General features: G+C 39.7%; 1 protein-coding gene across 1 annotated transcript in view; it reads left to right on the top strand.

The window, feature by feature from the left end:
* The window catches only part of b4galt2 (UDP-Gal:betaGlcNAc beta 1,4- galactosyltransferase, polypeptide 2), a 239572-nt gene that overhangs the window by 94333 nt on the left and 118213 nt on the right, over nucleotides 1-27026 (top strand). The window contains exons 3-4 of the mRNA XM_026148727.1: nucleotides 12394-12512; nucleotides 14380-14496. Coding sequence (XP_026004512.1) covers nucleotides 12394-12512; nucleotides 14380-14496 — 236 coding nt within the window. The remainder of the gene's footprint in view (nucleotides 1-12393; nucleotides 12513-14379; nucleotides 14497-27026) is intronic.

Here is a 27026-nt window from a genome sequence, read left to right as displayed (position 1 = left end):
TATTTCACACCTCAGCTTTGACTTAAACTCAATACTCGATAATTATGTATTTTGCTATGTTATTCCTGGATGATGTCCTGGCATCAGGAACAGTTGTGTCTGGATTGTAATTCTCTGGCAGCCTGATTCGAGCTTCCTGCACTATTTCATGTCTGTCCCAACGACCACTCCAAACACAGTGCTCTGACAGTTTCATGGCCTTGAAGTCATCATGACTTTGGCTCTGGCTGTTTCGGGATACACAACTACTTGTGTGTGTGTGTGTGTGTGTGTGTGTGTGTGTGTGTGTGTGTGTGTGTGTGTGTGTGTGTGTGTGTGTGTGTCGAGGTCAGCACATGTGCCAACTAGCACGTCAGTATGCCAGCTGGACAGCGGCAGTGGGACCTGTAGTTGTACTGCCAAAAACAGACACTTATGCTTATACAAGGGACACATGCTGGTGTGCCACTCTTAATTCATCTGCCAGTCATGCAGATTTGATATCGAGCAATAGGGAGAATAATCCAAATTGTGCCAAAAACAACATTTGGGGAAAAGTAACACAAGAACACGTAGGTTTCTGTGATTGGTAGTGAAAGCTCAGATGGGTGAGCAAGTTCAGCCTAGCTAGCTTTCTTTGCGTTAACTAATTGCCAAAACCTAAAACACCATTCAAAGACTACGGGGATCAAGATAGTGGTTACCAACATCAGAATTACTGTTTTGAATAAAGTATCCCCAATATTAAATGGCATAATAAGAAACATTCCTCTCATATGTGCTTCATATATCACATTTTTATTTTGCATGTGTGTATGTGCTCATCAGTGTTGGTCAAGTTACTTGAAAAAAGTAATCAGTAACTAATTACTGATTACTCCCCCCAAAAAGTAATCCCGTTACTTTACTGATTACTTATTTTCAAAAGTAATTAATTACTTAGTTACTTAGTTACTTTTTAAAAACACGATTTACAACCTGAAGAGGTGATAAAGTGATAGATCTTTCAGCCCAATTCTACTTTTTCTACATAATCCATCATACAAAATGTAATCAAATGGAAAAGTCTCTTTTTTTAACTTGTTTTATCAGTTTTAATCTTTTAACTTTATGCATCAAGCAAAACATTTAATTATATGCAACATTCTCTGACTTGAATAAATTAGTTTAACATTTAAACCTATTTTCTACACATTCCAGCACATAAAATAAAATATTTTTTGTGTTTTCACTCACTCTTTCAAACAGATGCAAGTAAAACACAGCAGAAAATAAATAAAGTCAAAGACTCAGCGGTCCTTTTGCTCTATTTTCACCTGTAAAGCAGGAGCAGGGTAGGCGGAGGGTTACCCTGGTGTAGGTGTGCTGCGGTCAGTTGAAGAATCCGCGCGAGTGTCTCTGTGAGTTTCCCATCACGTTGTAGCTACTCGGTGCTTGCTCGGAAGTTTAGGGGTTTTTTTCGCTGTAAAAAGAAGTTTTCTTCCCACGCACGATGGACGCTAATGTTTTTGTCACTTTTTATGGAATCAAACTCAAAGTAAGGTCAGTACTTCCACACTTTAAACGCTGCACGCTCATACTCTCTCTGCACTCAATATATTATCCATTGTTGATCTGCACACAGCTGCTGTCACCAACGTCGCACTTGCTTACGTCACTGTCATGAGACATTCTCGCAAAAAAAATCACGGTTTTAGTAACGCAGTAACGCAGCGTTCCTACGGGAAAGTAACGGTAATCTAATTACCGATTTTGCAATAGTAATCCCTTACTTTACTCGTTACTTGAAAAAAGTAATCAGATTACAGTAACGCGTTACAAGTAACGCGTTACTGCCCATCTCTGGTGCTCATGCAAGTGTTTATGCAAGGATTCTTTCTCCCTTATTATTCAGACAGATATTACTTGCCACTAATTAAAGGATCATTCTGTTAGCAAGAGCAGTCCAAGTCTACATCCCTCCGCCAAGGCTGAAAATTCCCCCATACCAAGCACAAACTGAGTTTCTGGATCCTGGGTACGGATTACTTTGTGATATTTATGTGAGAACATCAAGTGTCACAATTTTTTATTTCAATTAGGATTTAATATATATATTTATTAGTAGTGAATATGTGGAACATAATGTCTTGCTAAGAAAAAAGAATGCGTGGCTCCGACTTGAAAGGTTAATCACGTCTAATTTGCACCAAACCCCCACCTCTGGTCACATTTTCATGCTAATCCATCTGGAACTTTTTGATTAATCCTGCTAGCAAACAAACAAACAGAGAAATGAAAGCAATCACATGACCTCCGTGTTAATTAAAGGCTGTTGTGATGAATCAAAGAGGCAACAACAGGGTTTCTGTATCAATTGTAGCGCACTAGTCTGTGTTATAATGTAAATGGCTCTTGATATTTGGTGTATGACAGCCTGTGACACAGAGGAAATTACAAAAGCAACAACGACAGTAGCAGAACTGCAGTGCAGTGTGTGGAGTGGTGTTGCTTAGCATCTGGCTCACAGGCTTACACGATCTGTCACTCCCCATCACTTTGTGTTTCCTGTGTTATTACTGTTTTCATGTTCTTTCTTTTTTCTTTTTGTCTGTGTTTGTTCTCCAACTGCCGTCCTTCAGCATCTGAAACTGTATCGTTCATCTTTTTGTGCTTTTATTTTCTTACCTTTATTCTTCCCCCCCCCTGACAGGAAACGTTGTTGTGTTACATGCATCCTCCATCTGTTTCAAGCACCCTACTTTCAGCTTTTTCCATCTCAGAGCAAAAACAGTCAGTGAACATACTGTGCGCGTGGATTTGAGCCATTAAGTGTTTTTATTTTTGTTTTTGCTTTTTTACTTTGCTTGTTTGGGTGATGATCTGCAGCTCTGCTGCTGATAATTAGGACTTTACACTGATAAAAGTATTGTTACGAGATGTAAGAAACAGCACTACAAAAAAAAAAAACCAAGCTTTTGTACAATCAGTATTTGCATCTGCAGCTTTTCACACTGTAATTACTTTCATTGGCCTACTTAAAATTCACGCTCATTAATGAAATCTCTTGTTAAGGCTTGTTTGCTTACACATTGTTTTCCTTGCATCACACCAGACAGTAAATAAAGAAAACATTTCCTGATGAGGAAAAAAAATCTCCCAGTTCTTGGCTGCTAACACGTCTGAACATGAGAGCAAAACAAACGCAAAGGAAGATGCTTCTGGCAGCGTTTTTGTTTTTGATTATACTTCATGACAAGTTTTAGTAGAATTGTGAGAAAAGACAAAATAAAGGATGCGTGTAAAATAACTTACACATATCTGAATTTTTAAACAGCCACATTCAATCCTGCTTATTATTCAGCAAGCTCTCACTTTTTATCACGATACTGCTGAAGGTGTTTTGGGGTCCTAACTGGTTTATTGATAATGTTCACAATGTTTGTCCTTGGATAATATCGCACGTCTTCTCTATGATACAGCATTTCTCAAACTGGATGCAGGCTTCTCTGGAGCCACTGGGGTTTGAGCAGCCAATGGCTACAATGTTGAGTAAAACTAAGCAGAATAAATTTGATTTATGTTGAAATAACAGCAAACAAAAGCTTCTGTTGCCATCCTGGTGGTCTTTGTTGCACCAGATTTCAGCTTACCTGTTTAATTTCTAATGATTGCTAGAAGAAAATTTGCGGGTTTTTTTTTTTGCTTTCTGAGGCTGCTTTTATGCTCATTGCTTACACCCTGCCCTACATGGCCAAAATGATACCACATCTGCTGGCATGTATTGCCACGTTGGTATCACTTGGACCAGTTGTGCAACCCTCGATTTTTGTACCACTGCCGCTACACCTGGGTTGAAGACACGAGTGTATGATTGTGTTGGTTTTTACGGCTGTTTTAATGATATATCAGCTCAGAAGCTCAGAGATTCACAGATTATACAGAGGGAGATGTTGCAACAGTTTGAGAACTTGAAATTCTGTGGAAAAAACTTTGAAGAAAACACTCAGCAATTACTTTCCAGTTCTGACTTCTTCTTTACTTATATCAGCGCTGATCTGCCACTTGGATCTGACGCGTAGTTGGACGGGTCTAAGATTTGGCAGCTACGCCGATGTCTGCACAGTCACCCCACAGTTTACTGTCTGTTGATGGAATTTGCTTCACTCAGACCTGAGTCAATCCTGGCTAACTTGCAGAAACTATCACCCCTGTTCAGCTTGTGGCCTTATGTTGGATTTATACTCATGTAGTAAATCTACGCCATAGGCGCGCCGTAACCCCAAACCCTCCTCAAGATCTACACCGTAACTTTTACTGCAGCGTATGTCATAATTTATGCCCTAACCTGACATGCACTTGCCTACAGATGTAAACACATGTTGTGTTGATGCAGCTCAGATGGGTGTAAATGCTGGCTTTGGTCCGACCGACTTTTTCCTTTTGCTTTGAAACACTCATCAACCAAACAAAGAGAACATTTACAGCACGCCTGTTTCTGAAATCACTGCATTTTTTATGTCCCTCTAATGGCTACATTATATTATATATTCTTTAGGATAGTATTAACAGTATTTCCTGGCATTTTTGAAGCACATTATTATTTTTATTTTTTTTGTTTCAAGACAGCAGTTCATTTCCCTGCAAAAGATAAGCTCAGTTTTTTCTCTCTCTCTTTCTGTCAAGGTCCTTTGGAAATTATTTTGTCTTGAAAATTCTGTCTCTTGTGGTCTGACACATCCTGTTTGAAAGACAGCGGCAGAACATCAACCTTTTACTTTTTAATCCAAAACAGTCCAGTTTCACATTATCCTTTGCTTGAGATTCATGTTTGCCTTTTTGTCTGGTGGATTCCATTTTCCAGCAACATGACTTGCGACAACAAAGCTATGAGTTTGTGAATGCTGTAGCTTTCTCTTCATCCTTTTGTGCTTGTTGTTGGTGCGGTGTAAATACACCACGGTTAACCCTTTATCTCGTCTGTTTGGGTGCACGCTGGGTGTTCTGCATAGATACACACCCACACGACCAGATAATGTGTTTCTTGCATGTCGAGGAGATTCTCAGATACCTCTAATCCTCTGATCCAATAAATTTACCCCAACATGCAGACACAGACACACGGGCAGGATTTCACAGCTGAGCATAGCCTTTGCCATCGATGATTTTCACAATCCACAGTAATGAGTCTTGGAAGAGGGTGTAAAATCGCTAACACAAGGACAAAGTGTGCTGAAGATAAACAAAATGAACGCTATGTTAGCAGAAGTAGGTACCTGACGTGAAGACTTTTGACTCTTTTCCCTTTTCTCTCCTCCACACCCATTTGTACCTCATGCTCTTTTTCTTTCTTTCATCAAAATGGGAAGAATCTCAATTATGGCCTGTGCTCGGTGGAGGCACTTGTAAATGATTGAAAGAAAAGAGATTGAGAGAGTGGACAGGCTAATAAGATTCAGGGAGCTGAAAGTCTCTATTGTCACAGAGTGTCAGTGGGAAGCAGGAGGGAGAGGATCAACCTCTTCCTCCAGCTTTCGCTCTCCTTTCTGTCCGTTTTTCTTCTCATTTATTCACTTTCTCTAACTTTCATTTCCCTCCCCTTCCTGAGGCCAAAGAGCCAAACTCAATTATAAACTCAGAACCGCTCTCAGAAATCTGACCCTGGCGCCGCTTCAGTTGTCACTTAAGTAACACAAAGGCGCAGAAACTCTCAGAACAGGGCTGCTGATTAACAGACAGCCTGTCGTAGAGTTTTGCATGGTCAGATGGCCCGACCAGTGACTCTGTGAGGACAAACCAATTCACAGCCTTATTGACACGAACTCATTCTTTAAGAGAAAGACAAAGAAAGCTACTGAGTCAGTGCACAAGGGTATCAAACTGCTTTTATTCACTTTATTACCCTTTTGCAATCAGCTACATAAGAGTAAACACAGGATTAAACAAGTTAATTGGTTTTCATTGATAATTTATTTGTCAGATCCATGAAAATCTGTTATATTTTGCATGTTTTGTTTTCCTATAAGAGTCGCACAGGCCTAGCAATGCTCAGTAACCTGGCTGGGGAAAAATGTGTATTTCTCTTCTTATATCTTTATATCTGATGGATATTTATGCCATTTTTGGGTCTTATGTAAATGATTGATGTGTCCACCATGTCATAGCCATCTTCTTTTTGCTTTTTTTTTAAGCAAACTGTCCATTGCAAAGAAGCGCAGCCTTGCAATGATCTGTTTTACTCTGAAGAAGGTCAGAATTGACAAAATGTGCATCATATTGTATCCTGTAAGATAAAATGAGCAATTGAGACCATAAAGTCATGCAGAAAATATTTAGTGAGCTTCCTCCGAAGGGTGGCTGGCCTCTCCCTTAGAGATAGGGTGAGAAGTTCGGCCATCCGGGAGGGGCTCAGAGTAGAGCCGCTGCTCCTCCACATCGAAAGGAGCCAGCTGAGGTGGTTCGGGCATCTGACAAGGATGCCCCCTGGGTGCCTCCTGGGTGAGGTGTTCCAGGCATGTCCCACCGGGAGGAGGCCCCGGGGCAGACCCAGGACACGCTGGAGAGATTATATCTCTCGGCTGGCCTGGGAACGCCTTGGTATTCCCCCGGATAAGCTGGAGGAGGTGGCTGGGGAGAGGGAGGTCTGGGCCTCTTTGCTTAGGCTGCTGCCCCCGCGACCCAGCCTCGGATAAAGCGGATGAAGATGGATGGATGGATGGATGGATGGTTATAAATCAATTGAGAAATTGGGCAGTTTTCTCGTATCCTTCTATACAACCAGACTTCTTTTTTAAACCACAGTTGTTAAAGGTATTTCTGCATTTTATTTATACAGTCTAGATAGACCAGATAATAAGAGAACTCTGTTACACCGTATGTAGCAACACTGGGGTCTGAGGGGAGTCTTGGCAGAGCTAGATTAAACTGATCTGTTTCATCTTAGGGCCCACGGATCCTAGGTTCAGTGGAGGGGGAATAGGAGCAACAATGGCAGGAAGGGAGGAAGAGAAAGGGAGTGCTGCTAATCTAATAGCTCTGCCGTTTTGTTTCGTTACTGTTGTGAGGGGAAAATGTCATGATCCTGGGTCTTTTGACCCAGCGTTTTAAGTTTGAGTTTATTTTGTTCATTAGGTTATCTAAGTTCGTTTGTTATTAGATTCCCCTTGTGTATCCAACCCCGTTAAGTCTCCCTTGTCCTTCATGTGCTTCATGTCTGTGTTTCTTATGTTGTCATGTTTGCGTTTCATTATGTTTCAGATTTTATTTTGAAAGAGGTCCTGTGTTTCTGCATTTTGTTTTACTCTTCCCCTGTGGCGTTGTTATGTTCATGTTGTGTCTACTGTGCCTTTCTGTTCCATGTTTCTGGTCCCTATGTTCTGTCTCCCCAGTCTGTTAAGTTTACATGTCTTGAGTTCCATCAGTGTGTTTCCTGTTTTACTTTCACAGTCTGTCCTATGTTAATGTTTCTAGTTTTGCTTCCCTTGTCTCGTCCTCCTAATTACTCTCAGCTGTGCTCTCCTCCTGTGGCTCATTCCCCCTCGTTATCCCTCAGTGTATTTAAGCCCCATGTGTCTCTTTGTCAGGGTGGCGTCCTCCCTCATAGCTGTGTGAGTGTTCCCCTGTGGCTCCTTGTGCTTTAGTTTCCCCAGTTTAGTTTTGTGTTGTTTTTCGTGTCCCACTCCACGCCAGCAATAAAGCTGCGTTTTTTGAGTTTACTTTTTGTCTCTGCGAGTTTGCGTTTGGGTCCTACTCTTGCCTGCACACAGCTGTATTGTGACAGAAAATTTGGTTGTCATATAATGTGTGTGTGTGTGTGTGTGTGTGTGTGTGTGTTGTGTATATATATCTGCAGATAAAGCAGTTCTGCATTCCCCAAAGTGCAGCAGATGTCCCAGATAGAGTGATCAAAGAGTGTGATTATAATGTATTACTGTAATATTGCCACTTAGATAAGCATGTTAGGTGTCTGTGGCTGTTGTGTGTGTGTGTGTGTGTGTGTGTGTGTGTGTAGATAATTCCACTGCTATCATTGTACAACACATTACTGTTTGTTGAAGTGTATTTTATACACAAACCTGCACATTTCTGCATCACACATGCACAAACACAAAAATGCTCTCTTTCTGTTATTTGTGTGTTCTGGCTCGACACAGTCTGTATATCTTTAAAAGTTTTCCTCTACCTATGTCACCGTGCTTTTTCAAGATTACTGAATTGTACCTGTACATTTTCACCATGCAGTAATGACAATGCCAATGTATTTTATTTCATGATTATGTTTTTAAGCTCTTTCGATATCATGCTTTATAAATCTCTGAGACAAATCACCCCTCAAATATCCAGATCTAAATGCTGCAGATACCATTCTGTGCATTTTAGCAGTAAATCAAAGACGATGTACATTAATTAGACTGCTTATGTTGCCCCCTGCAAGCCACTTTGGACCCCAGCTTCTAATCCATCATCAGTGTCTTGTTTGTTGTCATTAATTGCCTAGTGTGTGCTGTTTTGGTGGTCTTGATATTGCTCTTAGAGCCAAGCCACCAAAATTGCTACACATGAAATCCTTTTAACAAGTGGTTGTGACCAAAACTCAAAATCTTAAATATCTTATCTAATCAGCCAATCATGTGCTGCCATGTGCATTTCGATATGGTAAAAGCAACCTGCTGAAATTCAAACTGAGCATCAGAATGACAAAGAAAGGTGATTTAGGGAACTTTGAAAGTGGCATGGTTATTGGTGCCAGATGGGCTGTTCTGAGCACTTCAGAAACTGCTGATCTACTGGGATTCTCCTGCACATCCATCTCATGAGTTTACAGAGAATGGTTTGAAGAAGAGAAAATGTCCAGTAAGCAGCAGTCCTCTGGGTAGAAAGGCCTTGTTGATGCCAGAGGCCAGAGGAAAATAGAAATACTGCTTTAAGCTGATGGGACGGCAACAGTAACTCAAATAACCACGTGTTACAAGCAAAGTATGGAGAAGACCATATCTGCTTCACATGAGCTCACCAAAATTGGACAAGAGAAGATTGAGAAATATTGCCTGGGCTGATGAGTCTTGATTTCTGCTACGGCGTTCAGATTGTGTGGCGTAAACAGCATCTATTCTGTCTTGTATCAACAGTTCAGGATGATGGTGTAATGATACAGGCACCTTAATAGCAGTCGAGTATAGTTTAAACACCACAGCCTACCTGAGGATCGTTGCAGACCAGTGAATGTATGCATCCCAGTGTTTAAACGGTTCATATTTGGAATTGTAAAGAAGGCAAAGTTGAAATTGTAGCAGTATCAGTTTGAGTCACACTTGGACGACCTGTGCTGCAATGATGTTAATCTATATTTATTGGGGGGATTTTTCCCCATAAACCAGCTTTTATCTTCAAGAGGAACAACTAAAACCTCGCCCAATGTTTTCTTGTGTTTTCAGAAAACCTAATACACAGTATACTATGTTATGCTACATCCAGTAAGCTCCCCGTTTTGTTTTAGCTGCCTGAAAACTAAGTTTGGGGAAAAAAATCACAGGGAGAAGATGAAAACACCATGTTCTACTTTCTGTCTCATTAGGGTGAGAGGGGAACGAGGAAGAAAGAGACCCGAGTGCGGAGGGGATGGAGGGCGATGGGTAGAAGTAGTCAGGGGCTGCTGGGACTGTTTGCATTCAGCTCTTGTGGTGTGATAAAGAGGTGTGTTATGGACATGTAACCTTGTTTCCATTGATTACACTCCTCACCTGCACGGTGTTGATTGGAGCAGACCTCTCAACACGGAGCTCATGCATCAATGTTAAGCCCATTATCGTCTCGTGGGCTTCTACGAGCCACACCTCTCTTTCCTGTGCTCTGATGCTGCGAATACTGTCTGTTTATACGTGCATAATACAACACAAGACACACCTTGGCCACCAAAAGTATGTTGAAAGTAGATTGTTTACTGCACAGTAAATATACATACTTACAAATGGGAATCATACAATCCATGTACACTGATGCATAATCACTGCTTTAGCTGTAATTATCTAAATGTTTGTTACAGTCTGGCAAAACTTTGTTTTTACTGTCGTTTCTCATCACTTACCTGCTCTGCTTTAAGCACTCAACACACCAATGCACTCCAGCAAACACAGTCGAATCCCTCTCACGTGTACGTTTTCGATGAGTTAATTTTTGTAACTGTTTAAAACTGACAGTCCATCGTTGAGTGATTAAGCAGGAGGCAAGACGCTCCCGGCAAAACACCCTAAATGGGTGGCCTTCAAGCGTAGCCGTTTTAAAAACACGGGGTTCGTACGGTTTCTGGAAATTCCCTTAATTTTTTTCTTGTAGTGTCGTCGAGGAAAAGATGGATGGATTTTAGATAAAATGTTCAAAGCTTAAAAAGGTAAATGCTTTCATAATAAACAACCATCTGAACAGTACAGGTTGGATGATGTAGCCTCAAAATGATGTCATGGTGATGTAGGAAAAAAATGAAATCACCAACAATGTTTTATTGGTGATTACAGTTTGAAGGCAGCAGCATTTATACGTGTAAGTAAATGAAGGACGTTTTCCATCCTTGTCATTGATGACAGACTGCCTAATTCAAAGTGTGAAGTCATTGCCACGAGGTGCGAGCAGCAGTAGTGCAACAGCGACACAGCAAGTCATATACAAGCACAGTAATATTGTTTTCAATGGGAATTTTAAGCCTTTAAAGCCTAAATTATAAAATAATAATAAAATATAAATTTGCATATATGATTTTTAATTAGTATCATATTTGGTAAATCTGGCACTTCATTGCTTAAAAGTGTATTGTGGAACTTATGCTTTTCAGTGGGGAAAAGATCAGTCTGATGATGGAAAAGTCTCAAAGTAAATAACGTAACCGCTTAACATTTCAGTAACTTAGTCTTGCAACTTCTCAGCAGGTGCACAACATTGTCACATAATAAAATAAACATTTTTCAATTTAAGTCAAGCTTTCTAACCTGTTTTTCTGCAGTCGCACATCATCCTGCCGCTCGTGTCTCTTCATCTGTCCTCGTGTCCTGGTTGTACTCAATGGTGGGTTTTCAAGTGGTGAAACAAGTTTGTTTTTTCCACCACTGGAAAATATGCAATAAAACTGTTCCCTGCTAAAGTATTGTAGTTTGTTGGAGGTTGTTTTTTGTGTACTAAATTCTCATTAGAGAATCACTTGCAGCTCCTTCTCTCTGAGACGTCTGCTTGTCTCCTTATGCGAGCTAGGGAACGTGGGAACCTAAGCACATGGTGCCACAATATCAGGTAAAAATTTACACCAGATTTATCGTGTACGAAATGCTATACCACGGCCGTGCTGAAGTTTTTTTTTTCTTTTGTATTAACTGTGAGAACAGGTTAAAATACTTCATGCTAATGAATGCCAAAAATCTGAACAACTCAGAAATATAGCGATTATTTAAACAGCATAAGAAGTGCATTTTTTCATGTATTATTTTCATCTGCAGACTGAAACACATTTCATATTGTTGAAAACATTCATGGCCGCTCGCTGTGCTTCTCTCCTCTGTAGTGCAGTGACAGTGTTCATTGTAAAACAGATAATGAAGAACGAGTCACCGACTGTCCTTTTTCTATTTAAAGATTTCAGTCACATATAGATAAACTGCATTATTATACATAAGCAGGGCTTGTTTTTGTTGCCTTGAATGATAAAAATCATGTAATACTACTTAATATTTTTGGTGAATCAAATGATGCGTGATGATTTGAGCTAATGAGTTCCCAGCCGCTGAAGAAAGACATGCACTAATGAGTGACATTTTGCAGTTTGGAGAATGAGTGCTGAGAGTCTGGTTTGTTGAAATGAGGTCCGTGGTTTGGGGGCTTTGGTCGGAGTCCAAACAGCGAAGCTTTCTCGGGTGTTTTAATGATGGCGGTTCTCAGAGCAAGGGGCTGGATTTATCATCCAGGCCAGAGATTTAAAGCATATCTTTCTTTTAATTTGGTCTCATGCACATAAACACACTTGCACACTGATAGTTTTTGACTCATCAGTACTCAAAGGATTGATTTGCAGAGATGTAACATACTGTATGATGTGGGTTTATCACTAAGCTGCATAATTACTTTCCATGTGTTTACACATCTGACTTCAAAGTCTTTGTTTGTTTGTTTTTTAGGAGTATGGGTTTTCCAAAGCCTGTGCGTCTTATTAAATGAAGCATTATGCGAAACATATCCCTTGAAATCATTATTTCTGCACACATCACTTTGATACACGTATAGTGTTGCTTTGAAGCTAAAAGCGTTTGCTCCGTGTCCCTCATTCCCTCTCTTGTTTTCTTTCCCCCCATCATGTCTTTTTTCTTTCACTTCTTTCATGCCCTGTCTAGTCTGTTACCCAACTCATCCCACTAATGCTTTTCTCTTCACTTTCTCTGTCTCTTTTCTTTTCCTCAGTGGGGCGTTTGTTGATCGAGTTCAGCTCCCAGATGACGATGGAACGAGTGCAGAAAGAAAATCCCAATGTGACCGAGGGAGGCCGATACACGCCTCCAGACTGTCGGCCCAGATGGAAGGTCTGTAGATGCATCGCTATTTGTATTTCACAACATTTGAATAAACTATATTTCACATTGTACGGTAAATATATTCTAGCAGAAGTCAGCTTCTGCCAGTATAAAAATAAAAGATGAGATTTAGTGCCTGATAAAGTGCCTGAGACTTGGACGAAGTCACAATGATGAGGTACTAAACAAAAATGTTGAAATAGACAAAATTATGAAAAGCTAACACAATACAACATACCCAATTTAAAATGGTACAGACTGTTATTTCATTTTTTTATGAGGTGTTGACTCAGAGTTCGTAGTTTGCTTTGAAGACGGAGAATTGTCTGGAAACTCGCTGAGCGATACTGAAATTTGAATAAGTAACTAACTTGTTCTAAATGGTGCAACTTTTATTTTGAAGGGGAACGTTTGTTTGGGCTTGAGTTGAAACTACAGGCAACCACAGCAGTTTGCTTTGGGAGGGGGGTTTGGTGCCCCAACTTCTATGCAAACCTATATTTACCCTTAGCAACCAACTGGTGAATGAATACACATTTTCCCAAGTAACCAGTGGTTACTAGGGGATCACCATCTGCATGACTTAGTCCATAGTCAGGCTTTCTTTGCATTACCTTGTTAAATAAACCTTTTAACCACAGTCTGAGATAACTGTTTTCATATCGGTGGTTATCAACTTTCTCTCTTAACTCAGGTTTTCTGCTTCAGGCTCTCTGTGAGCGCACATAAAATGCGTGATGCTTTCAAAAAGAATGGGTGAAACATTTTATTTCATAGCATTTATAGATCTTCTGACAGCTAAAGGTAACACTGGTCAAATGTGATAGTTGAATATTAGCGATTTGAACCTTTAAACATTATAGGCTACAGACAGAATTCAGATCTGACACTGACCTTAAGTTCAACGTTCGCTAACGTCTCGGTTTCGTATCAGCCACTGAGCTGCTTGTATAGGAGCACTGGCACACCAGGTGGAGCAGTGCCACCAGGGATCGTGGCATTGCTGATGACCACGATACCCATCTTCACTTCAACACCTGCAAGAAGACTAAAAACACAAACACGCATGCAGAGATGCGGCAGAGAAGATCCTCAGACAGTCAAAATTTGAAGTTAATATATATATCACAAAAATTGTTACTCACCTTTTCTTTACTGATGTTCTCATTTAACTTTGATTGATCAGCTCTCTTTTACTGGAGTTCATTTTCACTTTTACTGGATTTAAATTAATGGAGACAAATGAAACATTGCTATATTGGTGTGGAGGGCAGCTTTTTTGAGAACTCCCTAATTTCAGCATTTTCAGTGTTTGACTTTCTCCTCTACATGACACCTCTTTGAGTATCTGGGCAATTTCGGTGCTCAACTATACAGAAACCAAGGTTAGTTTTCTGCCAATCTTCATCTGAACACAAAATTACCATGAACTCACAGAGGAGATTACGGTTCAACCTTGGACACCTGAAAATGACTCGCTTCAAGTTCAGAGACACGGCCCCTTAATTTGTCTCAAGTATGCGATGCCAGTGAGCTCTGCTCACTTGGCGTGCTTTATTCATTATGGATAAGAACCTGCTTTATGTTCACTGTGACATTAACAGGAGCTGTGGAAATAACAGTTCACTCGTGTTAGAGATTTAGTTGGTGTGTGTTTGTGGTCATTCGGTTTGATTCAGTGTGTTTATAGTGCCACATTACAAGAACAGTAACCTCAAGGTGCTCAAGGAAAACTTCATTTTAAACAGGAAGAAACCGCCAACAGAACCAGGTTTAGGTCGTGGCAGTCAAGTGGTAATGTCTGGGATATGATCTATAATAAATCTACACATTCAGGACAATCAGGTAATGTGCTGAAACTGTCCCTGTTGTGTAGGTGGCCATCATCATCCCGTTTCGTCACAGAGAGAATCACCTAAAGTACTGGCTCCATTACCTCCACCCTATTCTCAGACGCCAGAAGATTGATTACGGCATCTACATCATCAACCAGGTAGGATGTCAGAGAGCCTGAACGGCAGTAAGAACTGCAATACGGCGTTTCTTTTTAAGTGACCTGGTGGCTTCTTGGTGTAGTGGTTAACAAATTTGCCTTTCACGTGAAGGATTTCTGGTTTGAGACTGTGAGGAAATACAAACCCATCCACAGGAGGTCACAAGCCAGGATAAATGGGAGGGTGGGCATTTGGCCAAATCAAACATGCAGATCTGTGACCTCCTGGGAACTGCGGTGACCTCCAGGGAAGCAGCTGAACAGACCACCTGTTTATTTTTAACTGACCAGCAGTTGCATATTTAAGAGTCTGCAGGCTTTGGTAACACCTTCATGTAAGTTTGAGAGAGACACAGAAGAAACAACGGAAGAACATTGACGCTGATGATCTGAAACTGAAAAACAATGATTTGGTTTCCATGTGAGTAATTTATCAGACTATTAATGAACATAAATAAAAGTAGGCTTATTTTTTGTGTGTTTACGTTTCGGCTTAGGTCGACAGAAAAACAGGCTATGGACCGACTTTGCTTTTGCCAATAAGTTGATGGCTTCTTTGTGTTTCTCACTCTACTCTTTCATGAAAATGAAAATTATGAAGTGCAGCTCTTCATTTTATGTATTTCTAAATTTATTTTAAAGGAGGAATTAATTATTTGTTATTTATAGCTGTGCAATGTCTACAAATCACTTGTTGCAGCAGTTTTGCTTGATAAATTATATTAATGCTTAATTGGTCATTATTATTGATCCGTGGACTGATTATTCACAATACTGCACCATGAGCAAAAGTCACAATCTTGAATTTGTGGTCATATTCCTGGTTAAGTTCTGTTGTGAGCGAAACAAACAATGTTTTTAACTCTTTCCCCTCGATTGGGGGTAACTCTTCTGAACTGAGTGGTTTCTTTCTTATTTCATTACTTGTCATTAGGTGTCAAAGTAAACATATTATAAATATTTTAGTGGGGTTAGGTTAGTTGATATTTCAGAATTTCCCATAGGTATGAATGGTTGTGTCTCTGTGTGTTAGCCCTGCGATGGGCTGCGACCTGTCCATGGTACCCCACCTCTCACCCTGTGGTAGCTGCGATAGGCTCCAGCCAATGGTTAAGCAGAAGAGCCTGACCTGTAAAACTCCAAATACACTATGACAAGAGCAACGAAGTACATCTGTCTTGTATTAAGCTGTAAAAAATCATTGGAACACAATATTAAGTTTTTTAATCTATTAATACAGTCGAATTCATTGCTGCATGCAACAGAGAACAAGTCATCTTCCAGTCCCTAACGGCTGCCTTCCCCCCTCTCCCATCCCAAACTTCTTCATTGACTGTCTTTAACCCAAATAACAGCCCATCTCCAGAGCAGCATATTTACTATCACTCGGTTCAGAAGATGGATTTTTAAGTAATATTGCGAGAGTGTGTGTGTGACTCTGTGGCGAGAATAACTCTTCTTCCACATTATGGATAATGAGCTCTCTTTTCTGCCCTTTTGCTCCCTGTGGGCCTTGTGCAACGCCTTAATCACTTCCCCTGTGGAACAGGCCTTTGGTTTCGCCTGCCCTGCTGCGCTCTGCTCTTGATGTGGTTATGTTCCAGTGTCTTACTCCTTTGCTCTCGTCCTCTCTCTCTCGCTTACAGTTATGCACACAAACACACACACACGTAAACACATCTGAACGGTTTTTAATCTTCCTTATATCAAAAGTAAAGCTGTTAGTGAGGGTAAGAGCTGTTAGAGTGGGTGCAACATCTGAAGCATTTTTAACCTAACCTTCTCCTTTCCTTCCAGCCCATCTCTCATTGGCATTTCCATCACAAGACTGTAAATACTTTGACTTCACCTTCAGTTTTATCTCCGGGCGGTTTGCAGGCACAGAGGTCTTATGTCATGCAGTTTCTGTTTATCTTTTGACTTGTGATGTTACACGAATCTCCCTTTTTATGTTTTGTTTAACTGAAAAGTTGGACTTTTTGAAAAAGCGAACATGTCATGAATAATAATAATGATGACAACAATGAAAGTTTAAGTGTTGCTAGTGAATCTAGGTTCCCAATTTTTGTCTGAAACATAATCATACTGCTTTTTTTCTCCTCTATCTCAAAACCTCTTCTGATGCTGCCATACAGTGACCTACAGTGCTGAAGAATTAAGCCAATGCATGAGGGCCAAAGTCTGCAGTTAATCAGAAGCAAGTTCAGCTCCTACAGCATAAAGCTTTATAGCAAAAACAAACATATTTACTGCCTAGTAACACTGCATTTGGTAACACTTCCATATATTTAGAATGAAACTTATGAGTTTAAACTAATGCAAGTTTAAACTAATGCAAGTTTAAACGTGTGAATTATCACTATCCCTTCCCATTGCTGGGCTTCACTTAGACTAATTAAATCAGTGGACTTGTCAGGCTGTCCAGTGATGTGGTTTATTTGGGACTAATTTATAAGTATGCTTGTCAATTCAATTCAGTTTTATTTATATAGCATCAAATCAGAACAACAGTCGCCTCAAGATGAGGTGAAGTAAATACCATAGAGTAATACAGAGAAAACCCAAACAATCAGGTGACCGCCATTAGCAAACACTTGATGACAGTGGGGAAGAAACTCAATTTTAACAGGAAGAAGCCTCTGGCAGAACCAGGCTCAGGCTTTTATCTATTAACCAATAACTTAGTACTTCATCCACTGGTTACTTAAAGCTAAAGTTACAAAAACTGAACCTTCAAAATGAAGCCTAGTAACCAACCAACCAGTCAACGGGTGATTTCATTATCATGTCCATCTTTAATATACAGTCTGTGATTCTATCTGGTCTAATATTTTGACTGACAGCTGATCAGCTGATTCATTTTTTTTAAAAACTCGACCTCTGATTAACATAAGAGCTCCCAATCTTCATTCTTGAGGCTTCCACAATGTTTGCCTGAATAACTCAATTGGTAACGTTGTTTCTTCCAGCTATTACGGGTTTCTGTTAAAGAGGTCAGTCAGGACACATGAGTGCTCTGATTGCCAGAACACCTCTAAGAGAGTCACAAGAAAAGATGCTAAAATGAGGCAGAGATGAGGAACAAGCAGGCAGATTGAGTGGAAGCGAATCAAAGCGACAGAGGTGGGACTCTGATGACAAGAAGCCCTGATGTATCTGACACGGTGGGCAATTAAACCTTTACACCCGGCGTCACTTTCCAAAAGGATAGCGGAGAGAACTTTGCTATCATGCTCGCTCAAGTGTTGAAAGAGTGAAAATCTGTAACCTTTTAACACGGAGTTAAAAGGTTGGAGTGGGGGTGTTGCACTGGTGTGTGTGTCAGGGATGGAGGTCATGCTGTGATAATTTCCACCCTCCGGGCTCATCTTGGCTAACAGATAATGGCTGTCATGTCCTTCGAGTCAACACAGGCTTTTTGTGTATGTGTCACTCACACGCACATTCAGCACTGTGCAAAACACCCCTCATTTCTTTGTATTTTGCTAGGAAAATGGGAAATAGATGCACTGAGTTATTGAAACATCTGCAAAAATACATGGGAAAAAAATAGAGTTTGTGCACTTTTAACAAAATCTGAACATCAATATTTGTTGTGACCACCTTTATTCTTCTACACAAGCTGTCTTTTTTTTAAGTCGCCTGACTTCTGATCTCAGGCTTCACTAAAGTTTCAGTAATGTGCTCTGGTGAGGCCAATCCATGACTTATATAGTTTCATTGTGCATTATTGTAAGATAAGATAAGATAAGATAAGATAAGATAAGATAGAACTTTATTAATCCCTCGGGTGGGTTCCTCTGGGAAATTCGATATAGAACATTGTAGAACATTGTCATGCACTGCCGTGCTGAAAAATGAAGCTTTTGATAATCGGATGCCTTTCAGATGGTGTTGCATGGTGGATGAATATCTGATAGCATTATTATGCATTTGCAATTACAGAATTTTGACATCGGATACATATCCCCAACACTGCTGGTAAAAGAGTTGTGCAATCACTCAATCAAAAAAAGACTGATACTCGCTGGCTTTCTTTGATCATCATATCCAGGCTTTTACTGTGGAGAACTTTTGTCAACTGAGGTTTTAAATGTGCTACACAAATACATTGATACTTGACTTGGTTCATCTCTCGGGTTAGGTGCCTTTTTATGCTTAAATAATTCATAATAATCAATAATCCACATCAGTGTTAAGTGGCTCAATAAACACTCCTCATAAAACGATCAATTACAAGGACAGGACTGAAAGTGAGTGAAAAGGCAGCCAATGTCCAAAGAAAAACTGCGAAAGACCGAAGAAAGCATGAATTATTGCAAAAGATCACTTTTTTAAAAATTAAGCTGACTTCTTGGAAGCAAAATATACAGAAATGAGGGGTGACTGAAGAATTTTGCACAGTGCTGTATATGAATCTTCGTCCTTCAAACAGATATTAAATATCCTCTTTATTTTATTGAAGGTCAGCTAACAGCTACACACTGCAAATACAACCCTTTACAATCACCAAGTCTATTTCACATCAGTGGGAAACAGGAAGGCTGTGTTGTCTGGTGTGATTTTCACCCACAGAGTTGAAGCATCAAATTTGGCCCAAGCATCCTCACAAACATCATCAGCATATAAGCTCACCTGCCTGTTTTTTAAGCACACAGAGCAGTCTAGTGCAAGAGTCCTGCAACACATCTCACTTTCACAGATGTCATAATTTTGTGTTTTTGTTGAAACTGCAGCACCACAAACAACAGGACTGAGTGAACCAGCAGCTAATGAATGATAGATGTATTCTCAGATCACATTGTATTTTGTACAGTATTGTTCATTATTTCAATAAGAAACTTTTCAAGCTTTTGAATGGCTAAGAAAATCTGATATGGTCATCCGTCATTGCACTTCATTTACACAAAGGAATTTTGGTCTTTTGGAATTAAATTAGTCCATTTATCGTCGCATATCTGCTTCAATAATAACCATTTATCTGTAACTTTGCAGTCCTCTCTGCTGACTGGAAACATTTTTTAACCCTCCAGATTCTATATGTTTAGAATATTTTACTACAAAACAACTCCTTTCAACCTCCTGCCACCTCATACTGGTGACCAGGTATGAGTGCTGTGCAAGAGCAATGATTTATCCATAAGAGCAAAAGTCAGAGGTCATTTAACTTTTCATAAACTTAAAGAGTGGTTTCCCTGCTTGCTGCACTGTGTCACTGCCCTCAACTGAAAAATTTTAAGCAGCTATCATCTCGCTCTAAAAAGCGGTGGTGCAGCTGGTGAGGTACAGTGAGTAGGCGTTGCAGAGGGATCATGCGGAAAGGCATATAGCAACCTTGCTGTTCTGCCCTGCTGCTCTGTGTCCTCTCTGCCTGCCGAGGACCGGGGCCAATGTTTGTTTGTTGGCCATCAGCTCATCGCGTAAAACTGGAGGAAAGCCCAGAGAGAGGCAAAGAGCGGGACAGAACAAAAAGAAAAGAGGGTGAGAAAGAGGGTGAGCGACAGAAGTGATGAAGGAGGAAGAGCCATCTGCTGTTAGGACTTTTTATAAGAGCTTAAGGTCACTTGAAAACTGGACACATTTATGTATTTCTACGAGGAATGATCCTGCATTAAAATCACACCGAAGCAAAAATACAAATTATAAGCAAAATCATTATTAAAACCAAAAGCACTTATCCTGCAGAACAAATGACCTCTGTGACTGTGTGACGTTATTCAGCTGTTAATACTAATGCACCAAGCAATATTTTATTGTTGATGTCAAGCTAGTTTTAGTAAGAGTTATGTATCATCTAGTGGTTCTCAACTGTGGCGTCAGGCTTCTTCCTAAAGGTCATGAAATAAATATGTCAGATTTAAAATTTGTACTTAAGAGGAAAAGGAAATGTTCTGCTACACAAGACTTTTTTTCTGTTCTTATGTTACTAACATAAGAGTCATTTTATATAGATTTTGTTTTTTTTAACAAAGCTTCAGGTAGCCAGCTGAGATGGGCCACGTGAAGCTCCAGAGCCTCAGGTTTGCAACCCCTGACCTTGACATTTGATTAGCAGCTCGAACTTTAGCAAGACATTAAATTTTCATAGCTCACCTTTTTATGAATGTAAAACTGTATGCCAAATGGACTACACCTTTCAAATAAATGTAAGACAAATAGAGTACTAATTTTCCTTAAAAATGAAGAGGTAGAGTAGAATAAAATAGAAATAAAGAAAGTTCAAATAGAGATATTCCCACTGTTTGTTGTTTGCATTCACGTCTTCACCTCAGATCCAGCAATGTCCGTCTCTGAGTGGACCCCAAAGGATCAGGAAGGATTAAATGGTGTGTATTCCTGTTTGTATTTGTTTGGACTTTAAAGTGAAGGTCACATTAAGGCAGACTAGATGGTTCATTGGTCTGGGAACAGGCAGTGAGTGTGGGTTTATAGTGGCTGGTGTTGTGCATTTCACTGGGTGACATTTGTTGTTTTTTTTATTTGTTTTTGTGCTTTCATTTCATTAAATTTCAAGAGAGCAAACGCCCGTGTCCATCTATTCTCGCTGGTAAATTTGCCCATAATCATCAGTCACTTTCCTTTTTGTCTTCACTTGTTTTGAGAGTTGTGAGTTTTCTCGACTTTGACTCTGCCAAGTCACACGTAGAAGAGGACACAGTATCCAGTCAGTGGTATGGTGAAAATTAAAGATGAGCATATATCAATTATAGCTGCAGCTAATTTTCATTATTAATAAGGTGACATTTTTTGGGCTGTAAAATGTAAGAGAATAATGAACAACATCCCTCACTTCCCTATTCATTCAAGAAGGACTGAACCAGTTTCATCCATCAAAGTGTAAAGACCTCTAATAATATCGGAGATTGATGTGGGAAAAAAATGTACTAATTGTAATATAAAAAGTGCAATATCTGCTTAATTGCATCAAGTGATACAGTGGACAACAGATAAAATGAAAAATGCTAGCTCGTTTTGGTGCCTGCAACATGCATCAAAGTTTCTCTGCTGTCTGAACCGTAAATGTAAAAAAAAAAAGAGAAGGAAAAGGGAAATATGTGCAGCTGACCATGGAATAGGATATTGATCTTATAAAAACAACTGTGTTCCTTTTCCTCCTCCACCTTGCCCTCCTGCAACTTTATGTTCCGGTGTTTGCTGGAGCGCTGTTGCTGTTTTGAACTGCACTAATGTTCTTGTTCGCTCTTGTACCCTTAGACCCCATTAAGTCCCAGGTGCAAAGTGCTTGATGTGATAGCACTTGCCTGCGCTTTGATGAATTATAGATTCATCAGATTTAGCTGCAAGGTTCTTCTCTTCTGTCCTGCAGTTTTCAGAGAGCCAGTTGTCAAACATAAAAGTAGCAAAATGTACCATGTCTACATGACTTTAATGTCTAGAGATCCACCTAAAGTGGATCGTAGTGAGATGCATTAAAAAAAATCTAATCCAGAAAAAAATCAAAGAGAAATAACCCAAGTTTTTTTCATGTTTGCTTTCAGACCATCACTGTCTATAAAATGAATCGATCACTGGCTCGGTTTTTAAGACTTTCCCATCATCAAAGTAATTCAGTGATAGTTACAAGCGATGTTCCCTCTAAGCTGCGCGCATGCGCAATCGCGCACTGCAGGCACGGTCTCTGCGCACAGAAAATCTGTGTTGCGCATAAAATAAGTGGAGAGAAGCCACGTTAATGACAACGTGGACAACCACTGGAGATGTGAGCAGGACAGACGGAACAATTGACGTGAAAAGTGTGGACTTTATACCAGTTTTTTTTTTTAAATTGTGTTGATAGGCCACGTAAAAAGTTATGATAAAAATATCTGCAATGTTTGCTTTTCTTCCTGAATACTATCGTTGTTTATATTTACTGCTGGAAGAAACGGTAAAAAACGGCATTTTATAAGGAAAACGCTCGAAAGCACTCTGCACCTGTGAGCAAAAACAAAACCAACAAAACACCCTCCACCCCTCCCAGCCTTTCCTGTTGGTGGAAAAATGTACCATGTCGACCAATCAAAAAAAGGATATGGCGAGATGGCATTTAGTTGTTTAGGAAGGGGGGGAGTTTTAGGAGTGACGGCGGTGTTTAGAGATGTGAGAGATTTGCGACGTTTAGCGTGTTTGGAGTGTAAAGTTAGTGTGTTGCCTTGTGTAGTTAGTGTGTAGTGTAGTCAATAGTTGTTGTGTGTGTCAGAACAATGAGGCGACTACTGAATGTTACAGGTGTTACAGGAGTGATACATCTCCTGTTGTCAGGCCCGCAGGTATCAGGCTGTTGTTCTCCTTTATCTAATAGTGGACAGAAATTATTTTTTGGAGTGGCACAAATAATTTGTGTGGCATCAGATTTGATGCAGAACAGCTGATTGTTCTGTAAACAGTTTGAAATGTTTATTTAAAAAACTGCATTGGCTGCATTTTTAGGTAAACAGCTGCAAAAAACTTTGTTTGCAAAACTGAGTTACTTTTTTGAAGAAGTAACTATATAATTAATTGCCCAACATTGGTCATTATTTACTGTATTTTGCAGACAGAGAGTTACAGGACTCTCTCCCAGACCACAGACTCATAATACAAGTCTGAGCTGGAAAAAAAAAAAAAAAAAAAGAAGAAAGTTGTGTTTTCAAAATTGGAGTTCAAGTTATTTTTACTTCCAATAGTGTAACATACTACACAGATCATGAACAAGATTTTATTTAAATTTTCCTTGTAAGTGGGCTAAAGCACTTCATTAAAAGTAGTCTAACATAAATATAAGTGCTGTAATTTGATTATTTTAATAAACCATGAAACTTGGATGGATTCGATGCTGCCGTGACCACAGTGCACACGTCTGCTGTTGCTCACAGTGGTCCAAGGGAGTTTGTGCGTTTGCTCAGACACATGAAAAGTTAGAGGGAACATTGGTTACAAGCACATCGAGTATCAATGAGTATGAAGAAACTTGATAGATATCTTTTATATCTTTCAATTCTAAACTAATGTCACAGCCTGCACAATTAAAGACTTTTAACGTGACATTTTCCAAAGTAATCATAGTTCTCATAGTTACTAGGTAGTTATTTATAATTTCCAGGTAATGAGTCAGGATTTATTTTCTTTTGCGAATGCAGTGTTCTTCTTTAGAAATAAGATAGAAATAGTCAAAGTGTGTGTGTGTTTTTCAGGTTTATTCAAATTATGCCACCATTGCCGGTTTTGATGTTTTGTAGAACAAAAATGTTTTTTTTGTTCTTTGTTTTGTTTTGTTGGGTTTTTTTAGCCTTTCTATGGAAAACTTAAACCATCCGAGCTTCTACAAAAGAAAATTTCTCAGTCTTAGTTTCCCCAATTTCTTCATAATTTGCCAAACTGTGTGGTCAAAAAAGGAACAACTGCTACTTTTTTGCAGGTGTTCCTTTCTCCAATTGTAATTGTTTTTACATTCAAATCATGTGACGTTCATTGAAACAAATTTTTCTGAAGGTCTATGTTGCACCTGCCTGTGTGTTTACTTAATGCGCACAGGCATAATGTGAAGCCTGGCGTAACCATGAATTTAAATTTTAGCGTTTTAGTGATGCATAATTAAATGTGTGCCCCCCCCACCCACCCCCAAAATCAGTTTCCGCTTGAATCAAGGAAGCATTGACACCAAGCTGTGGAGACAAAACTAAAGCATCAAGCTAAAGAATAATGTCATTTTTACTGTGCAGTACAGTTGTGAGGCTTTTATTTTACTTCTGGAGTTTTGTTTCATTTTTACACTCAGTTGTAGTTCAAGCCATTTTTTATTGTCCCAAATGGCCAATGTGAGCAGGTGTATAAAATAAACAGTGTTCCTCGTAGACACTGGAGTAAACAGTACAAGAAGTCCAAACACCACAGGAAGAGACTTGAAACTAGTTTTAGTATATACAACCACCTTTCTGGAATTACAGACAAAAGTACATGCTGATACACACGATCGATATGATTCATATATCGCCATCATTTGAAGAGTTAGTAGTAAATACAATGTACCCTGGAGTCATCAGAAATCCTCTCCCCGGTGATCCAGCTGTGATTTATCAGAACAAAGCTTTTCTTAAGGTAGTCTTTTTTTTTTCTCCCCAAGGAGCTCCAGCTTGGTCTGAAATTCTACCTGAACAGGCCACCTTAAGGCCACCAGGGTTTCGGAACATATTGTTGCCATATATTCCTTACTGGAAAAAAATCCCAAACTAACAAAGCAGAAGTTAGTGCTGCAGATTAGATTGCTAGTAAGGTGGCCTGGGCACTCAAGTTTGTGAATGCAGTAACTTAAAAACAAGGCAACGTAGGAGCTTTAAATTGATACCATAGGTGTGTCTACTGGGAGGGCTTAAAGCAGGGGTCTCAAACTCCAGGCCTTGAGAGCCGGTGTCCTGCAGGTTTTAGATCTCACCCTGGGTCAACGCACCTGAATCAAATGATTAGTTCATTACCAGGCCTCTGGAGAACTTCAAGACATGTTGAGGAGGTCATTTAGCCATTTAAATCTGCTGTGTTGGATCAAGGACACATCTAAAACCTGCAGGACACCGGCCCTCGAGGCCTGGAGTTTGAGATCCCTGCCTTAAAAGTACTCTTTTGGATGAAAGGTGAAGAACCTGAAAAAGAAGTCCAGCTCCCTTCAAGTCGAGATGCCTTACACTGAAAATACGTGACTTGTCAGCAGCTTTTAGAAAGCTATTCAGCTCCTGGTAGGTTATTTCAATTAATTATATGCCTCTAAGACTATTGAACATCTTGCCAAGGCTGTTCACTGATTTCTCTTAAAATATGTGTCAGTTTAGCGAATTGCTAAAGAAAGAATCACTGCAACAAAAAATGCATTTTAAGCTTTAATCAGTGAAATCTCAACCAAGCTGAATACAGTTATACAAATAAAAGTCTATGTGGTAACATTCTTAAAGTGAGTTATTTGAAGGAAAACTACTGACACACCTGAAGAGGAGAGTTTGATCTCTTCCTAGTATTCTGATTTCTTGACAGCGAATCAGAGGTTGCATGTCTGTGCAGGGAGCTGGATCTGGTGACCAAGCTTGAAGACTTGATTAACATTTAACATGACTTGATTAACATGGTAATTAGTATGTTCGAGCTGTTGCCCAGGATTGGTGTCTCCAGTTGTCTTTTCTGCTGCTGTGCCTGACTGGACCAGCATCTCAGTCTCTGCTCCAATCAAGCTGCGCCAACAATTGCACCATCTGCTTAGTTGGGCCGGCTGTGATTAATTGTGCCTGCTGATGTGCGTTGTGGTTGTTTTTTGTCACTGTTTTCTAGGTTAGATTTTACCTTCTTACTTGCTGTTGTGGTTAGGTTGCAGTAGGTTTTTTACTGATGCCTTCTTGTTTTTGCTTAACACATTCACTGCACCTTGACGCTGGGCGGGGGATTCATTTTTTACCACTTGGGTTTAAAGGTGCTATTCACTAATGATTATTGCTGTGGTTAGTTGGGTAAGATAGAGGGGGATTTTTTTTTTTTTTAAGGAATCAGGCAGGAAGGACAATATAAAATCCTTTATTTCCTCTTTTTAAATAGCGCTCATTGTCTGTTAGTTCTTTTATTGTTTATAAAGACTTTTCATTTACTGAGAAATTATAATTTTGGCTTTACCGTCTTCTGCCTGGTCATTAATGTTATTTCCCTTCCCCTCTAAGCAGCTGGGGTCATAACAAAGCTCAGCAGAAGTTCTACGTTATAGAAACACACAGGTGTACATTAACAGAAAAACAGAGAGGACAAAACACAGTAAAGTTGTTTGGTTTTGTTTGTTACTGTTTGATTTTTTTTTTTAACAGTAAAGATGACATCTAGGTGGTATTTGGCAACAAAGCCACGTGAATCAAAAAAGTACGTTATCAAATGCACTAAAGTTTGAACTTCTTGTAGCATGCCATGCACCTGGGTGCTACTTTATCTGCTTTCTGTTTCTACCTTCATTTAACTGTAGCGATACAGAGGCTAGCCCAGATGTGATGTCAGGGAATCAGTGTCAGACTTAAATCAGCTACATCTTTAGAGTCAGATAAACTGCAGACATGCTTATAGGCTTTTGGTTTCCTCATATAAACTTTGTGCGTGACTGTTTGTCTCGACTCTCTTTTAAAATCATGTTGTTGATGTTTGTTAGTCTTTGAAAGCCTGAAATCACCTGTTTCTTTTCTTTTTTTCACCTCCACTCAGGGCTAAAGCATTTTGATGTTTGAATAGTGGGTCTTCACTGTTCACACAGTCCACTGCAGACATCAGCCACACAGCCAAACTTCATAACCTTGCTACTCAGAGAGCTGAGAACAGCTGTATGAAACCTTCTAACTGCTTTGACAGGGCCTCGTTAAAACGGCCCGAAAATGTCACTCTGGTTCAGACCCATTCGGTGCTCTGCTGTTTCCCCAACAGCACTTACCTCAGTCTCACGCTAAAACTGTCTTTTTGACTTCATTTTCCTGCATCACACACTGCTGACAGAAAAGGCCAGATAAATAACTGTTTTTATTTTTTCTTCTTGCTCACAA

This window comes from Astatotilapia calliptera, chromosome 18 (assembly GCF_900246225.1).
Source record: "Astatotilapia calliptera chromosome 18, fAstCal1.2, whole genome shotgun sequence".
Lineage (NCBI taxonomy): Eukaryota > Metazoa > Chordata > Actinopteri > Cichliformes > Cichlidae > Astatotilapia > Astatotilapia calliptera.
Note: the sequence above shows the minus strand (reverse complement) of the source record. Positions and strands in the feature narration are given on the sequence as shown.